Genomic DNA, 19,216 nt, shown 5'->3' with positions numbered 1-19,216 from the left:
TGGGGAAGGTATCCCCTACAGAAGCTGGGGAGGGTAGTGGGGCTCCTAACATCTGATAGTGTGGAGAAAACAATGGGAAGTGGGGTCCCAGCAACAGGCTAGGGACCAGTTGTGAAGGGGTTCGGGGCTGATGGCTGCCCTTCCTCAGGTGGAAACTATTAAGGAAGGAATCATGACCTGCACTGTATGAATTATTGCCAGATTGTTCCCAGATGAGTTAATAAAGTTGCAGCCTAATTAAACCACATCCCTTGCATTTTGCCTTTCCATGTGTCTGGGACAGTGTCCCTGCAGTTTCCAGCAGTAACACATTAGCTTAAACACTGACATTGTTCAGGATACTGTACCCCAGTGAATCCATAGTTCACCTCCTCTGAGAGATACTAGGGTCGGACTTCCATACCATCTTGTTTTCTTTTTCAGAAAGGCCTTTCATTTTTTAAATTCAGGTGATACAATAAGGAATATACTTTTTGGACTGTGTTACATAAATGAATGCTACAATCAGAATGACATATGATGAACTTTTGATAAGTCCATCATTGTGAGAGGTTAACAAGAGATTGTTTAGATTGTGTTGGTAATCGTTGTGAGTCAGCCCTAAAACAGATGTGAAAACTTGGAGGGATTTAAAATTTTCTTTGCCCAAAAGGACAGAATATAGTGAAACATGACAAAATAATCAGTATAACATGCTTAAAACAAGACCTTTGAAACATTAGCTGGCAGTTGCCTGTTGTATGGCTTATTCTCCACAGCCCCAATTCAGCAATGCATCCCTATTCAGGACAGCACTTAACATTATTGACTTAAATAGGACTTAAGCACATGCTTAGTTTGTGTTTAAATACTTTTGGGAACCAGGACCCTCAAAGGGGATAGAACAGCTTAGCCAATGGGTATGATTTATGCTTTTCTGCTGGTGTCACTAAATCAATTACTTACCCTGCATGCCACCATATTTCACATCACTGCTAGAAGTTCTGCTTCCCGAAGCAGAATTTCTGACACAGGTGTCCAGTGTCAAATGCTACTAGTCCACATTGTGACTTTTACAGCATAAGCTGGTCATAATGTTGTCAAACTGCATCCACAACCCCATGTTTATGAATTTTCCAGAGAGAATCGCATTCTTATATGCTAACCATTTGGTAACAAATGGGTTGGTAACAAATGGTTTGCCTAGGCTCCAATTCAGCAAATCATTTCAACACACGGAACACACAAGTCCCTCAAGTCAGTAAGACTTTAAGCACAGTTCTAAAGTTATGTATGTGCTTAAATGTTTGGCTGCATAGGGATGGACTTCTGAAGTGGGGGTTTTACAATGCAGAAACCAAGGTGTTAATTATTGAATAATTTTACTTAAAGGTACAGTAGAACCTCAGAGTTATGAACACCTCAGGACTGGAGGTTGTTCGTAACTTTGAACAAAACATTATGGTTGTTCTTTAAAAAGTTTAAAACTGAACATTGACTTAATACAGCTTTGAAACTTTACCATGCAGAAGAAAAATGCTACTTTCCCCCCTCCCCTTAACATGGTACTGTACTGTATTTGCTGTTCTTCTCTCTCCCCCCCCCCCACCCCTCCATTGCTGCCTGATTGTGTACTTCCAGTTCCAAATGAAGTATGTGGTTGACTGGTCAGTTTGTAACTCTGGTGTTTGTAACTCTGTAACTCTGAGGTTCTACTGCAGTATGAAAGTGCTTGCAACACTGATAGTGTCACATTAACAGTGATGATAAAATAATGATATTTTCCTGTCTCTCTAGTGACAGAAATCAGATTTTTTGGGGTCTCCAGATAATTGTGAACATAATTTGGATTAATTTAGTGTTCCTCCTTCTGTATGGTTCCTGCAAATGGAAGCCTGATTTTGGGTTCCAGAGGTCTGATATCCAAAAGGAGCTGTGTTGTTTTAGCAGCTTTTCCTTTTATATGTCTTGACTTCTTGGTTTATTGCAAAGGAAAGTAAATTGAATATTATTATTAATTATTTGTATTACTGTAGCACCTAGTAGCCAAATTCATGGACCAGAACCCCATTATGCTAGGTGCTGTACAACCACAGAACAAAATATAGGATGTAGAATGTAACTGTGAAGTCTAGAATATATTCTAATAACTAGTGAGTTGATCAAATATGCCTTTTTATCTCTAGGATTTGGAACCAGTATTAAATCATTTGTAACATCATAGCATAAGGAAGTTGCGCAAATCCAAGCAATACATCTTTTCCAGAATCAAGTTATATGTTTGAATTTGCTATGGGTGCCCAGTTTATTCATTATATTACAGAGAAATTGAATGCAAGAGTGCCAGCTCTGGAAAATATATGAGAATTAAAATTGTCCTGACTGGGTAAACCACCATGGGAATTTGCTGTGGAAGATATCACTCATAGAAATCCCTTTGACAGAAGTTTCCATTTAAAAATAGAATATTGTTCACCAGGAAATCAAGTTAACATTGAAAATGGCTAAAGAACAATGTATGAACCCCTAGAATAATTATTTCTTAAATGATGCCAATAAAATAAAAAGTTTTGAAACCTAAGTGCTTTCTAGGGAAAAGAAGAATGAAGGACAGATTGAAAAGGAAGCCTGTAAGGACACTGTCAAATAATTCTTTATCACAGGCCTGCAGGCCTAGAGCTGTAGAAGAGCTGCTGAAAAAGCACTTAAGAGTTAATGTTGTAGGTTAATGCTGCAATCAACAATCAGGTCCTGTGAATTCACATGCCTAAGGAACAGTGGTAATAGGGTGCAATTTCAGCATAACCCTAACTTCCCAAGATTAGCCATATCCAGCTGTTCTCTACACTATAAGGTAAAATTTATATAAGGAAGGAATGTGGCCAATATCTGGTGCCTGCTTCACCACTTGGAAAGAAGTTATACCTTTTAACTCTAACAGGCACACAATATATTTGAGATGACTTTATTTCTTGATTTCTCTTGTGTACAAGTGTGATTGGTTCATTCAATTGACATTTCAGACCAAGCCCATTGGTACTACAACTAAAAAAATATGAACTAGAGTTTTAATGAAATGACTTCTCCAGGAAGATACTGCAGGTGCTGAACGATGCCACTGATTAGATAGAAACTGCATCCTGAGATTTTCCTTCACTTGCCATGGGATGCTCCCAAAGCAGTGATAAGGAGCAGAGCTATCTCAGTAACACTGATGAATAAACAATTAGCAAATCAACAACTTCAAGCTCAGCTGGAAAAAAAATATAGAATTGTGTCTTGGGTCATAACACTATGGGAAACCTTATGAGAATTGAGAAATAAATTTAATTAGAATGAACAAATCAGAGTATGCAATTAGAACACATTAAGTTTTTATTAGGAGAAAGTCAACACATCTGATAATGCATTAGCCTGGCTATTAAAAAGAAAAAAAATCTGAGAACTGAAACGTCTTCAGGGATCGATGTCCATACTACCAAAGAAACTCAGTCTGAATTTTTTGAGCCTTTATCAAAAACATACCAGTCTGAACAAAAATAGTATGTCTCACAAATAAAGTCTCTTACTTTGATTTTATCTATCTTGTCCACTCAAGAAACTTAAAATAAAAAAAATCATATACATGGAGGTAGGATTGACAATCAAAACACTGACTTTAGGTAAAGTGGTAGGTGTGGAGGGATTCTGTATCAAATCCTGTGAAAACTTTTCAGAAGAACTGACGCCTGTGTTGCCTTAGGTATATAATCATATTTTGATTTACAACTCTCCCTACTTGATGAATCATTGTAATCCCAAAGGAGGGAAGGCCAGCTGATGATTGTAAAAACTACAGACCAATCTCCATCTTTAATGCAGATGTAAAAATCCTGGCTCAGATAATTGAAACCTAACTGGATATGGTCATGAATGAACTGATTCACAGAAATCAGACCAGATTTGTGAATAGCCATCATGGTTTGGACAATATGAGAAAGTTGTTGAATTTACTTCAATCTGTCTGGTTGAAACCTCAACAACATTTAATAACACTGGTCTACAATTTTTGAGAAGTCGTCTGCTTCAGAGATAAAATGTGCTATTTATTATGTAGTGTGATGTGCTGAATTCAAATATGACAATTAAAACAACTGATTGGCTACTGTTTCTAAGATATTTAAGTTTTTACATTTTATGTCTATGTATATTGTGTAGATAGTAGAGTTTTAATCATAAATTGTAAACCTAGGTCTTTTCATGTGTTTATGGTTGCTTTACATGATAATATTTCACCTGTCCTGTTTATGTTACACTTTAAAAATCAGCAAAAGGGTTATATAAATAAAATTGATTATGAAACAAAAGGCAAAAAACTATTATGTACATAGTTTAGTCCTATTCAGTTTCTACTCGGCGCTTCTTGGCTTGTCTCTTGTATTCATTAAATGGAGCATCTCTTGTCACTGTCCAGCAATAGTCTGCAAGCATTGATGGGCTCCATTTGCCCTGATAGCGTTTCTCCATTGTTGCAATGTCCTGGTGAAATCGCTCGCCGTGCTTGTCGCTCACTGCTCCGCAGTTCGGTGGGAAAAAATCTAGATGAGAGTGCAAAAAATGTATCTTTAGTGACATGTTGCAACCAAGGCTTTTGTATGCCTTGAGGAGGTTTTCCACCAACAACCTGTAGTTGTCTGCCTTGTTGTTTCTGAGAAAATTTATTGCCACTAACTGGAAGGCTTTCCATGCCGTCTTTTCCTTGTCACGCAGTGCATGGTCAAATGCATCATCTCGAAGAAGTTCACGAATCTGAGGACCAACAAAGACACCTTCCTTTATCTTAGCTTCACTTAACCTTGGAAATTTTCCACGGAGGTACTTGAAAGCTGCTTGTGTTTTGACAATGGCCTTGACAAAGTTCTTGATGTGTAAGGGTGGTAACAAAATCTTCCTTGATTCAACAAGTGGTGGATGCTGAACACTTTTCCTCCCAGGCTCCAATGACTGTCGGAGTGGCCAATCTTTCCTGATGTAGCGGGAATCTCTTGCACGACTATCCCATTTGCAGAGAAAACAGCAGTACTTTGTGTATCCAGTCTGCAGACCAAGCAAGAGAGCAACAACCTTCAAATCTCCACAGAGCTGCCACTGATGTTGGTCATAGTTTATGCACCTCAAAAGTTGTTTCATGTTGTCATAGGTTTCCTTCATATGGACTGCATGACCAACTGGAATTGATGGCAAAACATTGCCATTATGCAGGAAAACAGCTTTAAGACTCGTCTTCGATGAATCAATGAATAGTCTCCACTCATCTGGATCGTGAACAATGTTGAGGGCTGCCATCACACCATCGATGTTGTTGCAGGGTACAAGATCACCTTCCATGAAGAAGAATGGGACAAGATCCTTTTGACGGTCACGGAACATGGAAACCCTAACATCACCTGCCAGGAGATTCCACTGCTGTAGTCTGGAGCCCAACAGCTCTGCCTTACTCTTGGGTAGTTCCAAATCCCTGTTAAGGTCATTCAGTTCACCTTGTGTTATGAGGTGTGGTTCAGAGGAGGAGGATGGGAGAAAATGTGGGTCCTGTGACATTGATGGTTCAGGACCAGAAATTTCATCCTCTTCCTCGTCTGACTCAAGTGAGAATGATTCTGGTGCATCAGGAACCGGCAGTCCTTCTCCGTGGGATACTGGGTGTATAGCTGATGGAATGTTTGGATAATGCACAGTCCACTTTTTCTTCTTTGAAACACCTTTCCCAACTGGAGGTACCATGCAGAAGTAACAATTGCTCGTATGATCTGTTGGCTCTCTCCAAATCATTGGCACTGCAAAAGGCATAGATTTCCTTTTCCTGTTCAACCACTGGTGAAGATTTGTTGCACAAGTGTTGCAGCATATGTGTGGGGCCCACCTCTTGTCCTGATCTCCAATTTTGCAGCCAAAATAAAGGTGATAGGCTTTCTTAACCATAGTGGTTATACTGCGCTTTTGTGATGCAAAAGTCACTTCACCACAAACATAGCAGAAGTTATCTGCACTGTTCACACAAGTACGAGGCATCTCTGCTCCTTTGGCTAAACAGAAATGTGTCCCTTTGCAAAATCAAACACTGACAAATAAGAGAGCACAACACTGTATGATTTCTAGAGCTGATATAGGGCAATTTGTTCAGCAGAGTGATGTAAGCTTCGTTATGATTGCATCATCCATGACTTCTAGGAATAACATGATGCAATTCATATCATGTATGACGCAATACTAGCTTCAGATTGCATCATTCATTGTTTTGCCTAAAAAGCAAGTACTGTCCAAACCCAGTCATAGATTTATTCATAGAGCCAGTCAAAGATGTATTTTAGTCATTTCTGGTTTAAATTGAGATCCCTTCCCTTTATAACTCACTTATCCTCCGCCATTCCCAAGTCAAGGGTCGTATATACTGACCCAATATCATATCTTGAAAACTAGAGCCAATCAACAATTTTAAGCTTTCGTTCTCATTTTCGTTCTCAGTGACCCAGAATTAGTAAAGTTTGACTACATTTATTTCAGAAGCATTTTGGCTTCTCAGTCATGACCTTCTCAGTCATGAGAAGGTCTTTCAGGAAGTAAAGTGGGACTTTAATTAGGATGCAGTGGATTATGACCACTTACCATGGATTCATATCTTCGACATTCCAACTCAGAAGAGGAACAAAACCTGGATGCCTCCTAAACATGGATGCCTTTACATTCAGCCTCCTTCTGGGACTGCTGACATGTTGAATCAGGTTAGTTCTCTACTCAGATCATTAAAATTGGAGAAGTGGAACACAAAGTTGCTTTATATGCAGAATATAGCCTGCTATTCTTTTCCAAACCAGCCCAGTGTGTTCCATATGTACTATGGGTAATTATGGCACATGGAAAAATATCTACATTACAAATCAATATGCCAAAATAATTAACAACGGGTTTTGGAGCAGACCCTCAGAAAATAGAGAAAACAATTGCCATATGCCCTTTGTCCGTAGTTACAGACATCTTTAGATACCAAGAGATTCAGCTGTCTTCCACTAGTATTTCTGTTTCATGTAAATTATCTCCCTTTTCTTCAGAAAAAGAACTGCTGCCTCATGCACTAGAAAGATCTTGTTATTAGCTTGCTGAAGAGAATTAATGTGATCAAGATTGTTATTCTTCCCAATATTATCTGTCTTACAACTATTCTCCATATTCGCCTATCAAACAATTTCACAGTTTCCTTGAGAAGCTTGATATTTTTGTTACCTACTTTTATTTGGGAAGATTGGAACCCTCTGGTAAAATGGTCTATCCTGTTGGCCTTAAAGAGATGGAAGAATTAGCACTCCCTAATTTTAAAGTGTGTTACTAGGCTTCCCTACTACATTTAAAAAAAAAAATACTGTCATAGTCCACCAAGCCAGGATCATTGGATCCAAATGGAGAGCACTCTTCTAAATGTGCAGCATTTATAATGTGAACCACTGAATATCATCCCCCTTAACCCAGATCAGTTTAGTTGACCATCGTTTTGCAGGTCTGGCCTTTAGAGTCTGGAAAAGAATGAGAGGGGAAAAAGCCACTATCTTGGAATCCATCTCACCTTTCAACTCCTATAGATGATATATTCAGGGAAATAAAGACTATAAGCCCATTTGATTATTGGACTCATCAGTCTGGGCTTATGGAAGTTGCTTCATGTTTTTCAACCTACTGTTTATTGAAAACATGATAAAAATACATTTTTGCACCCCGTATCATCTGAGGACAACTTACAAACATTGCCTAATCATTTACAGAAATGCAGGTCAAGCATCGAATTGGAATATATTTCCAGGTAAAATGCAATAAATATCAGTTAGGCAGTTATTCTTCTGAGAGGTCACCTTTGTCACTCATGGCTATACCCTAAAATTATCTCCTTGGGGGCAGGGGGGGATTTTTATTTATTTATATCTGATACTTAAATTATCAAAGTTCAGCCTACCTTTAGATCTTGCCAGTTACTTATAGGTGTTAATTATGCTATTGCCCATAAGTGAAAAAAGTGCCCACAAGTGGGGAGGGGGGAACCTAACTCCTACAGTTTCTGATTGAGTCCAGTGACTGAGAAATGTGGTTGTGCTTGAAAAACATTTCACAGTTAAATAGTACAGAACTGTTTTAAAGATACTAGGCCATATTCTCCATTGCCTTGTTTTTTGTGAAGATATTTACACTTTGAAGAGTGGTGTAGTGAATGAAGGTATATGATTTGCTGTAGTTTTACACTACCCTTACACAATCTTTGGTTACTGTGAAGCCTGACCCTTCTTCTTTGTTAAAGATGCTGAAGTCAGTTATTTACACCAAAATCAAACCTAGTTTATGTTATTAGATTTAAAATTGTGGGTTGTGGCCAATTTAGTACAGTATCGTAGCCAATGAGGTTAATCCGAGGCGCGATTATTGCTAATTGAAAACTTTCCCTTTGTGACTTTTAATATGTAAGTTTACAACTTTGCCACTTATGGAAATTGGACCATAAATAGGTTATAATAGGATATACTTAATTTATTTACTGATGGGAATAAGTATTTCTAGTTTCATATTGGAAGAAATGTAAGTCTTGTGGAGTGTTTTTTGTTTTAGTGGTTTATAAGTTAAACAATGCTAATATGATTTAAAAGGCAATGAGAGCAACTAGCAAAGAAAAAGCATACAGAATATCCTGTTGGATATTGTTCTGTGAAGGGAAAACTCCAGTGAGCTCTTTAATGCACAGGGTTCATGTCTGTGATAGTCATTATTCATTGATTCCAAGGTCAGAAGAGATCACTGTAATCGTCTAGTCTGATCTCCTATGAAACACATGCCATAGAACTTCCCCCAAAATAATTCCTAAACTATATTGTTTAGAAAAACATCCAATCTTGATTTAAAAATGGCCAGTGACAGAGAATGCACCACAATCTTTGGTAAATTGTTCCTATAGTTAATTACTCCCACTGTTAAAAAATTATGTCTTACGTACCCCAGGGAAGTTGTGCAGTGACAGTTTTTCTATTCAGCTGGACTCTCCTATTAAACAACAACCTCGGACAAAGCAAGAACAGTTAAATTTTCTCCATACTGTTTTTCTTTTCTCTCAGGTATTTGTTTATCTTATCTTTTATAAAATTCAGTCCTGCGACACTGTGGTCCTACTGCATCATGGACATATAAATGAATATATACTATTCAATAGGATCCTTAAAGTCTGACCTCTTACAAAAAAGGAACTTGTTGAAAAATGTTTTACAATTTATTTTCTTTGTATTCTCCATGTTTTCAATACTTTTTAAAATGATTTAGAAGATGCACCATTTCTCTTTGGAATTTTTCTTTTTATCATACTTTGATTTTTTTTTCTTTTTCTCTTTCATGTAGTTCTGATGGATTTTGGCTTTAACGTGATTGTTTTGTGCACTAGCACAATCAGTGATGCTCACTGAATATAAGAAATAGAAGGCAAACCCCCATAAGTCTGGGCAGGTGTTAGGCAGCTTTGAAAACTCTTAATTACTGCAAAAAGAAGAACAGGAGTACTTGTGGCACCTTAGAGACTAACAAATTTATTAGAGCATAAGCTTTCGTGGACTACCACTTAATTACTGGTTATCTGTAGCTGCAGAGCCAGCAAAGGGAACACAAACCAGTGTTTTGTCTTGGCTTCAACTAATCAGGGGCTATTGGTTTTTTTACAGTTTTTCTCTTGTCACAAAGTATTGGAAAAATGTTTACAATCTCCGGGGCATTTCTTAATAATTTTAAAGCAAATACAAATTTTGGCCTACAATATTTTACTGTTAATTTGTTGGCTGTAAAGGAAGTGGTGTAATCTAAACATCAACAGATGTATGCAAAGAGAAGGAATAATAATATTAATCTTTCATGCCCAAGCTAGATAAAGGTAATACATTAAAAAAAAGCCAATCCTTGGTGCATTACAAAGACTGTTAATATGAAAACCAAGAGTAAAGTAGATGATTTCTCAAACTATTTCACAGTTAGATAGTAGGCTAATGAGTCTGCTGGCATTGCCAACATCAAAGTATTTTGTAAGGTTTTAAATAATAGGGTTGCTGTCAGGATTAAACTAAGAAGTGTTTTGTTTATTTTTTTTAAAAGTTAACTATTACTAGTAAGGTCTTTATCACAAGAGTAGTTTTTTTCCACAGGAATAGTCAGTGGAAATATTCCTGTGATGAAAATTACTTGTACATGTGGTTGCATGGCAGGACCTTGAGATAATTAACTCTAAAAGAATCTTAAAAATCTAATTATCTTTTCATCACACATGCTCTTAGTTCAATCTCTGCTGATCTTGCATCATCAAAGTCAATGGGAGCATAACTACTCCCTCTGCACTTGACTCAGCCTTGACAATGAAAATAGATTAGTCAATTTCACCTTTTTACAGTCTTTGGTCAATCAAGTATATCAACTTCACAGTCAAAATGAGGTATGAGTTTTCATGCAATAATGATATAATGTTTGAGTTGCAAATATTGTAAAGGAATAGTCAAATCAAAATTTTAAAGAACTCTTTGAAACTTTTAAAAAAGTACATGAAAATATTATTAGGGGATTTTAATGCCTTTCACCTGTAACACTTACATGTTTTGCCTAAACTCATGTATTGCTTTTAAATATTCAAGGCTTCTGCTATTTACTGTGGTTAACTGTGTATGTGAAAGTATTTCCATTATTCTGGGAAATGTAAAACTAAAATTCACCACTATCTGTTGTAATGCAGAAAGACTAGGTTGGTGAGATAATATCTTTTATTGGACTAACTTTTGTTGGTGTAGGAGGCAAGTTTTGAGCTCCACAGAGCTTTTCCTTAGGTCTGGAGAAAATAACCAGAGTGTCTGAACTAAATACAAGGTGGGATAGATTGTTAAGCATAAGGCAGGGGTTCTCAAACTGGGGGTTGGCACCCCTCGGGGGGTCGCAAGGTTATTGCATGGGGGGTCGCGAGCTGTCAGCCTCCACCTCAAACCCTGCTTTGCCTCCTGCATTTATAATGATGTTAAATATATTTTAAAGTGTTTTTAATTTATAAGGGGGGGTTGCACTCAGAGACTTGCTATGTGAAAGGGATCACTAGTACAAAAGTTTGAGAACCACTGGCATAAGGGTTTCACACATACTGTGGGAGACCACTTACAATGAAGTGGGCAATTAAGGTTTAGCAGGCAGTAGGGTGTATTGCAAATTGTCGTAATGAACATGAAATCAGTGTCTGTTAAATCCATGGGTTTTTTATTGTCCAGTAGAGTTATGAATTTAAGTTCCCAGCCTTGTCTTTTGAAGGAGTTATGCAAATTTCCTTTGAGAATGAGAAATGAGCAGAAAACAGTCATCTGATAATGGCTAGGCAGGTGATGAGTTGCGATTGCTGCTCCTGATTGGCTAAAACTTTGCCCTTCCTATTATGTTTGAAGTTTTTTTTTTACTTCACTACTCAACCCAGTCTTATTGTTTGTCTCATATATCTGTTATGTCTTGTATTTTAGACTGTAAGCTCCTTGAAGCAGGGACTTTCATTTACTATATGCTTATACAGAACCCAGCACAATAGGGCTCTGTTTTGGTTGGGTTTGTAAGCAGCATAGATGTTCAATACGACTAATAATACAAATTAAGCTTGAGAATAAGTAGACAAAACATGTTATGGCTTCAAAGGCATTTTGTTCTCCTGCACTTCATGAATTGCTCTGTATTGTAAACTTTATTTTATAAATTCAGTACTTCAGGAATTTGAAAGAAAATATTAAAAACAGAGTACCACATTGTGCTCTCCTGTGGAAATACCCACTCGGGTCCCAGGAAACTTCATGAGGTGAACCTTTCAGAGTTTGTTCCAATCACTATTACCTCTATTGAGTCTTCTTCATAGGCAGCCAATGGCAACATGACTTGTGAGGCAGCTACACTGCCAAGCAAGAGACAGGAAGGCTTTTCATTTAGCACTGAGGGTATGTGCTGCAATTAAACACCTGCAGCTGGGCCATGTCAGCTGACTCGGGTTCACGGGGCTGTTTAATTGCAGTCTAGACTTTCAGGCTCGGGCTGGATCCTGGGCTTTGAGACCCTACAAGAAGGGAGGGTCCCAGAGCCTGGCCTCCACCCCAAGCCAGAACCTCTGCACCATAATTAGAAAGCCTTGTAGCCTGAACCCTGTGCGCCTGAGTCAGCTGACATGGGCCAGCTGCAGGTGTTTAATTGCAGTGTAAACGTACACAGAGAGGCTAGTCTTCCTTACAGAAGTTACAGGGTGTTGGGAGCAGCCTTCCCTGGCTTCCACAGATTTGGACTCCAAGTTCTTTCTCCAAAGAGCATCATTAACACTTGCACAAAAAATCTGCAGGGTCCAGAGGAAAGCATGCTGCAGAATGAAGATGCTGCCTACTCCTCCTCTTCTGCCCTTCAGAATCCCAACCCAATGGAGTTGGTGGGGGACGAGGCAGAGGGGCTTCTAAGAGGTGTCTTTTGTTAATGTATTAATTTGCCTGAGAGGTATAAGGCATGGCAAATTTTGAAGCTGTATTGCGATTATTTTTATATGTTGAATGTAGTGAGAGAACAATATTAATAAGTCCTTCAAAAATTATTCTTCAGTGTTGTATGAAAAAATGCTGACACTGAAAACAAATAGAAATAGAGGCTGCTTTTAAGATCGGGTCTGGGAGAAAACAATTTAAGGTAGATGCAAGTAGAATAGAAACTGCTACAATATGCTTTTGAGAGTCAGGAAAAGATCATGTAGTTTATTGAAACACTGCTTTTTTGGCAGTGTGTGAGCAAACCACAGGAATCAGAAGTACCCAATGGGTTTTACACAGAGACATGCAGTTGTTAGAGTCTGCAATAGTAGGTCAGATCAGTGGACTAGTACTGTTACCGTTAGGAAAAGTATTGTTTCCTATGGCTTTCCAGAAAGAATAATGTCAGGCAAAGAGACTTAGTTTATTGGAAAGGAATTTGTAATAGTTATTAAACTGAATAATGTGAATTGTTCACACAGAGTATTTTGTAACAGCCAAGCTTCAAACCAGCATCAGAATGAAGATTTATCTGGATGTCACAAAGGCTGATTTTTCAAGGAAAAGGCCCTGGTCCTGAACTTAGTGACTCTGGCTGAAAAGTACCAAAGTACCAGCCCAGCAAAGTCTAATGGAAAATAACCCTCATTTGATGACTCTGATATATTCTTAATCTAAATTTTGACTTCTAATCCTTCAAAGGATAAACAAAGCAAATAGATATTCCTCAATTTACAGGAAGGCTGTAACAGGGAATTGATAAACCACCCTGAGCATCTGAATTACATATATAGGGCCTGACTCTGCAAACCTTAACTCATGAGAATAATCCCAGTGAAATAAATAGGACTGCTTGTATGAGTAATGGTTTACAAGCTCTAGTCCACAATTTTATATGGTGATTGCTACTAGAAAATTCCTCATCTCTTTTCCATGTAAATGTAACTCTCTAAATAAATGTCTCATATGGCAAAAGGCTTGACCAAACAGGCAAAACCCATATATGCTAGAAAGGATAGGATCATTTAAGAGTTAATTCCAGTTCTAAAATCAGTTAATCAAAAACCTCTTTAAATACTGTAAAGAAAATGATTGAATTGTATCTATTTCATTTAAAGAAGCAAACTGGATCTGACACAGTTGAACTTTCTAGGTGCTTGGAATCCAGATCTAAGGTTTTTTGTTTGTTTGTTTGTTTGTTTTAAGCCCATTTCTGCTGAACATTAGTTAGTTAGTGAGCATAATGCTGATTTTTCTTATTTAGTTTTCATCTAATCCAGAAGTCAGGATTTCTGAAATGATGTTGCTGTTGGTGACTAGTCAACATTCTCCAGTGATATGATGTCATTCCTCCAAATACTGTTTTGGAGGGAAGTATGTACAAGGCAGATGATTATGAAAATATCCAAGATATTTGTATCAATGTCCAATGATTCAGACAAACCTTAGAGCTCCGAAGGTCTCTGTTTTAGGGTACGACTCTCTGTTTAGTGCATCTATCATTGTAGTTGGATTAGTCTGAGCCACTGGTAGAAATGATGCTCTTTATCAGTATGTTAGTTACCAAGAAAGAATAGCATAGAAAGAGTAGTTGCAGAGCAAAAGCAGCACCATAAACAGAAATTTAAATGTTCATGTTTCAACATCCTCCTTTTGTCTGTAAAAAGAGACACTTTGTGAAAAAAGAAGCATTTCCCCCATGAGTCAAATGGTTAATCAAATGAGAGAATAATAAGTAGATTTCTGTTCAGAAAGGCCCAAAGCAGTTCTAACTTGCATTCTGGCAGTTTAAGCAGGACTTAATTACGGGAATTAATTTACAAGTAATCAAACATCTGTAATACCTATAGCAAGTTGTGCATAGCATACTATATAAGCTGTTACTCAAATACAAACACTTTCTTAAAGAAGTACACATACATCCTCTAATTTGATCATCTTTTGCATTGTGTTAAAGATTTCATACCTGTATCTATTACTCTTTTCTTAGGTTGGTGGTGTTTTTTGTTTTGAATTAATTTATAAAAATAGAGATCTGGTGGTTGCCTTTATAATACGAGGTGTGGAGTAGGAGTCACGTGACAGTTCTCTTTAGTGCCAGCAGGTGCACTGGAGGCAGAGGATACAGGTGAGAAATGAGCCGCAGGCAAAATTCCGGATGGGAACTCTTTTGTCATCTCTTATAATTCTGGAGCACTGGTAGGGGTCTATTAGCTCAGTATAGATTCTGAAGTCCTTTTGTGCTTTGGTCTTTGTTCACCTACATGTTTCTGTGCTCACCTGATATCTATAAAAGCAGCAATTCCTACTGGAAGTAGAAATGTTTCTAAGAAGGTGGATTCAGCACAGGGTTGGATTTACTATCAGTGATGAGAATTTCTGTTTAGAGTTTGAAAAAGATAAAAGGAAAGGATTGAAAAGGAAGTTAGTGTAGAGTTTTGTACCTCTTTATGGTCTACGTTCCTGACTCCCGTGTACCACCAGCAGGGTGGTTTATTTTCTGGAGCTACAACAAAACCCAGTGGCTGATCTTTAATGAACAAGGTACATGATATGTAATGGAGTTTACAGACTGCTCCTCATACCGTATACATGAATTATTGCTCACTGCATATACGATGGACATATTTAGGGATAAATGATAATCAACGCACACACATTGTCTTCAGGTAATATGGCGATATTTTTTTCTGTTGGGATGAGGGTATTACTAATGGTACTCAGTTTATACACAACTTCCACAATGAAATAGTTAAATGTCCACAAAGAGAATTTCTACCTTAACTAGAACCCTCTACGTTTCATTTTAAACATGGCCTCAATTTACAAGGAAACAGCTTTGTGATATAGATACACACACAAATGCACCCAGTATATTTGTGTCTCTATACATGCATACATATAAAGACATACTATATAGTCATGTATAGATCCATACACTCAGACATTTTTATAAGCACACAGTATGTTTATCATTTTACAGTAATTTTGTATTACTTATCTGTTTTTTCTCATTACATATATCATGGATATTGAAATTCTCAGTTTAAGTGCGATGAGCCCATCTTATTTTGTATTCATCATACTAAGTGAACAATAAAGAGCAGGTTCAGTCCTTTATAAAACCAGAAAGATTGATTTAAAACTTCAACTTTCCTCATGATGAATTATATTTGTGTACAGGAAGATGGAACTTCACAATTCAAGTGTGATACCATATCTATTGGGAAAATGGTCCTTGTCCTAGCACTGTGGTATTTTAACAAGTTGCATGGTGCTTGTGATACCTAACAGAGAAGCTGTCAAATCATAATAAACCTTCTGTTAATGTAGCCCCATGTTTATAGAGAAAGTGGAATTAATTGGCATTGTAAATTTAATTTCTATAGTTGCTTCCCGTTGTTCTTTGTTTTCTTTTTGTTACTTTTCTGATTTTATTAATAAACTAGCTGTCACATTTCAACCTAATTCAACATATAATGATTGCTTGTTCTGTTTTGTTGTTTTCCAGCTCCCTCAGGCTCAAAAGGTAAACTACTTTCAATCAAATCTTAATCATTCAAAGAAATCACCAGCGCTTCATGTTTCCACAGTGTTGTGAATATGGTACAGTGGCAATCAGTGAAATGGTTCACCATGTCAATGCTCCACTGAAATGGAGCAGCAAGTAACACAGCTGACATCAAAGCCGTGCATTGTGAGCAGCTGAACCACCTGCTGAGAGCTGCAATTCAAACACAATGTAACAGCTAATTGAACAAAATGGACAAGCAGTGGCCTGCTACTTGAGCACAACAGGGGAGCCATTTTGTCAGCAATTGGAAAATAATAGGCAAACATCAAATTGACATGATTAGCCCAAGTGAACCATCCATGGGCCCTTGCATTCTCTGCTGGAAGGGCAATGAAACCCATGGCCTTTCACTGGTCCCCATTGTATTGTCTATCAAAAAGCCTCTTGATACATCTAACATAATTTGTCCAAGCAGATTTCATACAGTGTGCTCTTGTTCTTGTACAGCTTCCGCACTGATATGGTATGATACCAGAGTCACCATTGCATGTCAAGATATCACGATGATTGTGACAAAAACATATCGCTTGATGCCTGTTGCATCATTCTTGTATAGTTCACAAATATAATCAAAACTTCAAGAAAGTACAATAATCACCAAATTTAGGATATTATTTTGTGGTTTAGGTGCAATATTATAAGATCAAAGAGTTTAACAGACTTACCTTGAATTGAAGTTCATAACACACTTTCAATATGAAAAGTTATTATAACTAATAATCTTGGGTGAAGATGTGAATTTAGTTCTAAATGAGAGATACAGAACAAATGCTCTTTTTAATGAAAAGTCTGTTCAGAACGAATGGACATCCAGAAGCCTGCAAATCTGTAAAAGATTGCTTAATGTGTTTGAATTTATTTCTGTATGATACCATATAAATTTAAGATATCCTTATTCAGGGATTTCAAAAAATCACATTTCCAGCCACCACCCCCACCCCCGATAACATGCTGTCATGTGACAATGGGTTACATTCGCAGTGTGTTTTTATTCTCTCACAGTGATGGCAGAATGCACAGTGGGCACCAAGTGTGACATATGGTGAAAAATAGGAAATACATAGTTTTGGAAAATTGATGGTTTAAAGAATACTTTGTTTTTAGCTTCCTGGATAAGTGGTAGGAATCAGACTGCCTAACTTCAGCTACAGTACAGCCTTTTTCTTTTCATCCATTTGTCTAAGAGTGTCTGTGAAATGTTTCTGTAACAATCTGAACACAGAAGAAAGAGGGGTTACAAGAGGCTGGTTCATAAATACATATCCCCTTCGATAGGGTTACCATATCTAATAAATAAAAAAAGAGGACCCTCCACGGGCCCTGGCCCCGCCAATTTCCCCACCTCTAGCCCCGCCCCAACTCCACCCCTTCCCCACCCTAACTCCGCTCCCTCCCACTCCCAGCCACATGGAAAGGGCTGCCCGAGCGCTACCGGCTTCACGGTTTGCCGGGCAGCCCCCAGACTCTGCACCCCCGGCCGGCGCTTCCCCAGCGCAGCTGGAGCCCGGGAGGGGAAGCGCCCAGCTGGGGGCGCAGGGTCTGGAGGCTGCCCGGCAAACCATGAAGACGGTAGCGCTCGGGCTCTGGGCAGCCCCTATGCCTCCGGACCTTGTGCCCCCAGCTCCGCGGCCGGAGGCTCTGCTCCTCCCCTGACTCTTCGGCTTTGTTTAAGAGCCGGGCTGCCCGAGCGCTACCGACTTCGGGCAGCCCCCGTGCCTCCGGACCCTGCGTCGCTGGAGCCCAGGAGGGGAAGTGCCCAGACGGCGGCTGGGGTCTGGAGACAAGGGGGCTGCCCGAAGCCCATAGCGCTCGGGCAGCTCGGCTCTTAAACAGAGCTGAAGAGTCAGGGGAGGAGCAGAGCCGCCATTTTCCCGGACATGTTCGGCTTTTTGGCAATTCCCCCCGGACGGGGGTTTGACTGCCGAAAAGCCGGACATGTCCGGGAAAAAGAGGACGTATGGTAACCCTGCCTTCGAGCTATTAAAAATGTTTGGCAGATTGTGTCATGTGATTTTGGGTCATGTGTCCTGATGTGCTACAATGTTGAAGAATCAAATAACATTCCACCAGAAATTACTATTGTTCCAGGTCAGTAAAAACTACACCCAGCTTACATACAAGACCTCAAAAGCCATTTTTCAGTGTGTTACCCATAAAACAGATTATTGCAGAATTAAAGCCATATGCATCTAGACTGTGCCCTACTTTCAGGGAAAGGGGAAGGGGGAAGAGGACAGTTACAAATAATCCATGAGGGCTTTTGATAGTTCACCTACCAGGTAAGAATATGGTATTTTTAAAATATAGGTTGGTTAACTTTAGAAAGATTATAGGCTTTACTGTGAGATATACTTGTTCCTCATTCTGTACTGGTTGTATAACTTGTGGCAGTCCTTGCCAGTTCCCTAATATGCTCACAATGAGGCTTTATATTTCTGATTTGTGTAGTAATATCATACCAGTCTTACCCCCACTATCATGGTTCTTTCCCCAGTTCCCAAATTCACCTGAGTCCAATCTCTCAGCTACTCTCTTGGACCTTTTGCTGCTCTCTAGCACTTTGCAGCACTCTGTACATAAAGGTTACTTTTTTGACTCAAAATGTATCTTTCATGCTGCTCCTCCCAAGCCTATCTCTTGCCGGTTCTTCCACTGGCTGAACCTCAGCAGATGTCTGGTATCATATCAGAATTCCGCTGGTATCCTCATTCTAATTTACCATGCTGCAAATGGAAGCCTAATGGGTCAGTTGAGGGATGCATCTGGATTTATGGTCATCCTAAAGCTGCAAGATTAGTTTTTATGACTCTGACCCGCAGCTTGCTGCAGTTCTGTATCAAGCAATGCAAAGTTGCTTGTTGGCTAAAGTAAGTCATGATTTCAGATGTAAATAAGGCTTTGTGGGTAACTAATTCGGGTGCTTTTTTCCCATTACATCCAAGACAAGAAAATGTTTAATATCCAGAATTCTTTTTAGCAAATCAAGTCATGGTGAGCACGTTCCATATCAGGGAAGCCCTTGCTGTTTGCAGGGTGAAGGGGAGCAGTACAGGACTGATGCACATCTTTATGAATGACTTAGTCCCTAGTGCACATGTTC

At 38.7% G+C, this 19,216-nt stretch overlaps 1 protein-coding gene and 1 pseudogene across 3 annotated transcripts in view; both read left to right on the top strand.

Moving 5' to 3' along the window:
* The window catches only part of CACNA2D3 (calcium voltage-gated channel auxiliary subunit alpha2delta 3), a 734,213-nt gene that overhangs the window by 520,310 nt on the left and 194,687 nt on the right, over positions 1-19,216 (top strand). For all 3 annotated transcript variants that reach the window (XM_054035781.1, XM_054035782.1, XM_054035783.1), the window contains exon 14: positions 16,054-16,071. In XM_054035781.1, coding sequence (XP_053891756.1) covers positions 16,054-16,071 — 18 coding nt within the window. The remainder of the gene's footprint in view (positions 1-16,053; positions 16,072-19,216) is intronic.
* Positions 8,374-8,501, top strand: LOC128841361 (U4 spliceosomal RNA; annotated as a pseudogene).

Source organism: Malaclemys terrapin, chromosome 7 (genome assembly GCF_027887155.1).
Source record: "Malaclemys terrapin pileata isolate rMalTer1 chromosome 7, rMalTer1.hap1, whole genome shotgun sequence".
Lineage (NCBI taxonomy): Eukaryota > Metazoa > Chordata > Testudines > Emydidae > Malaclemys > Malaclemys terrapin.
Note: the sequence above shows the minus strand (reverse complement) of the source record. Positions and strands in the feature narration are given on the sequence as shown.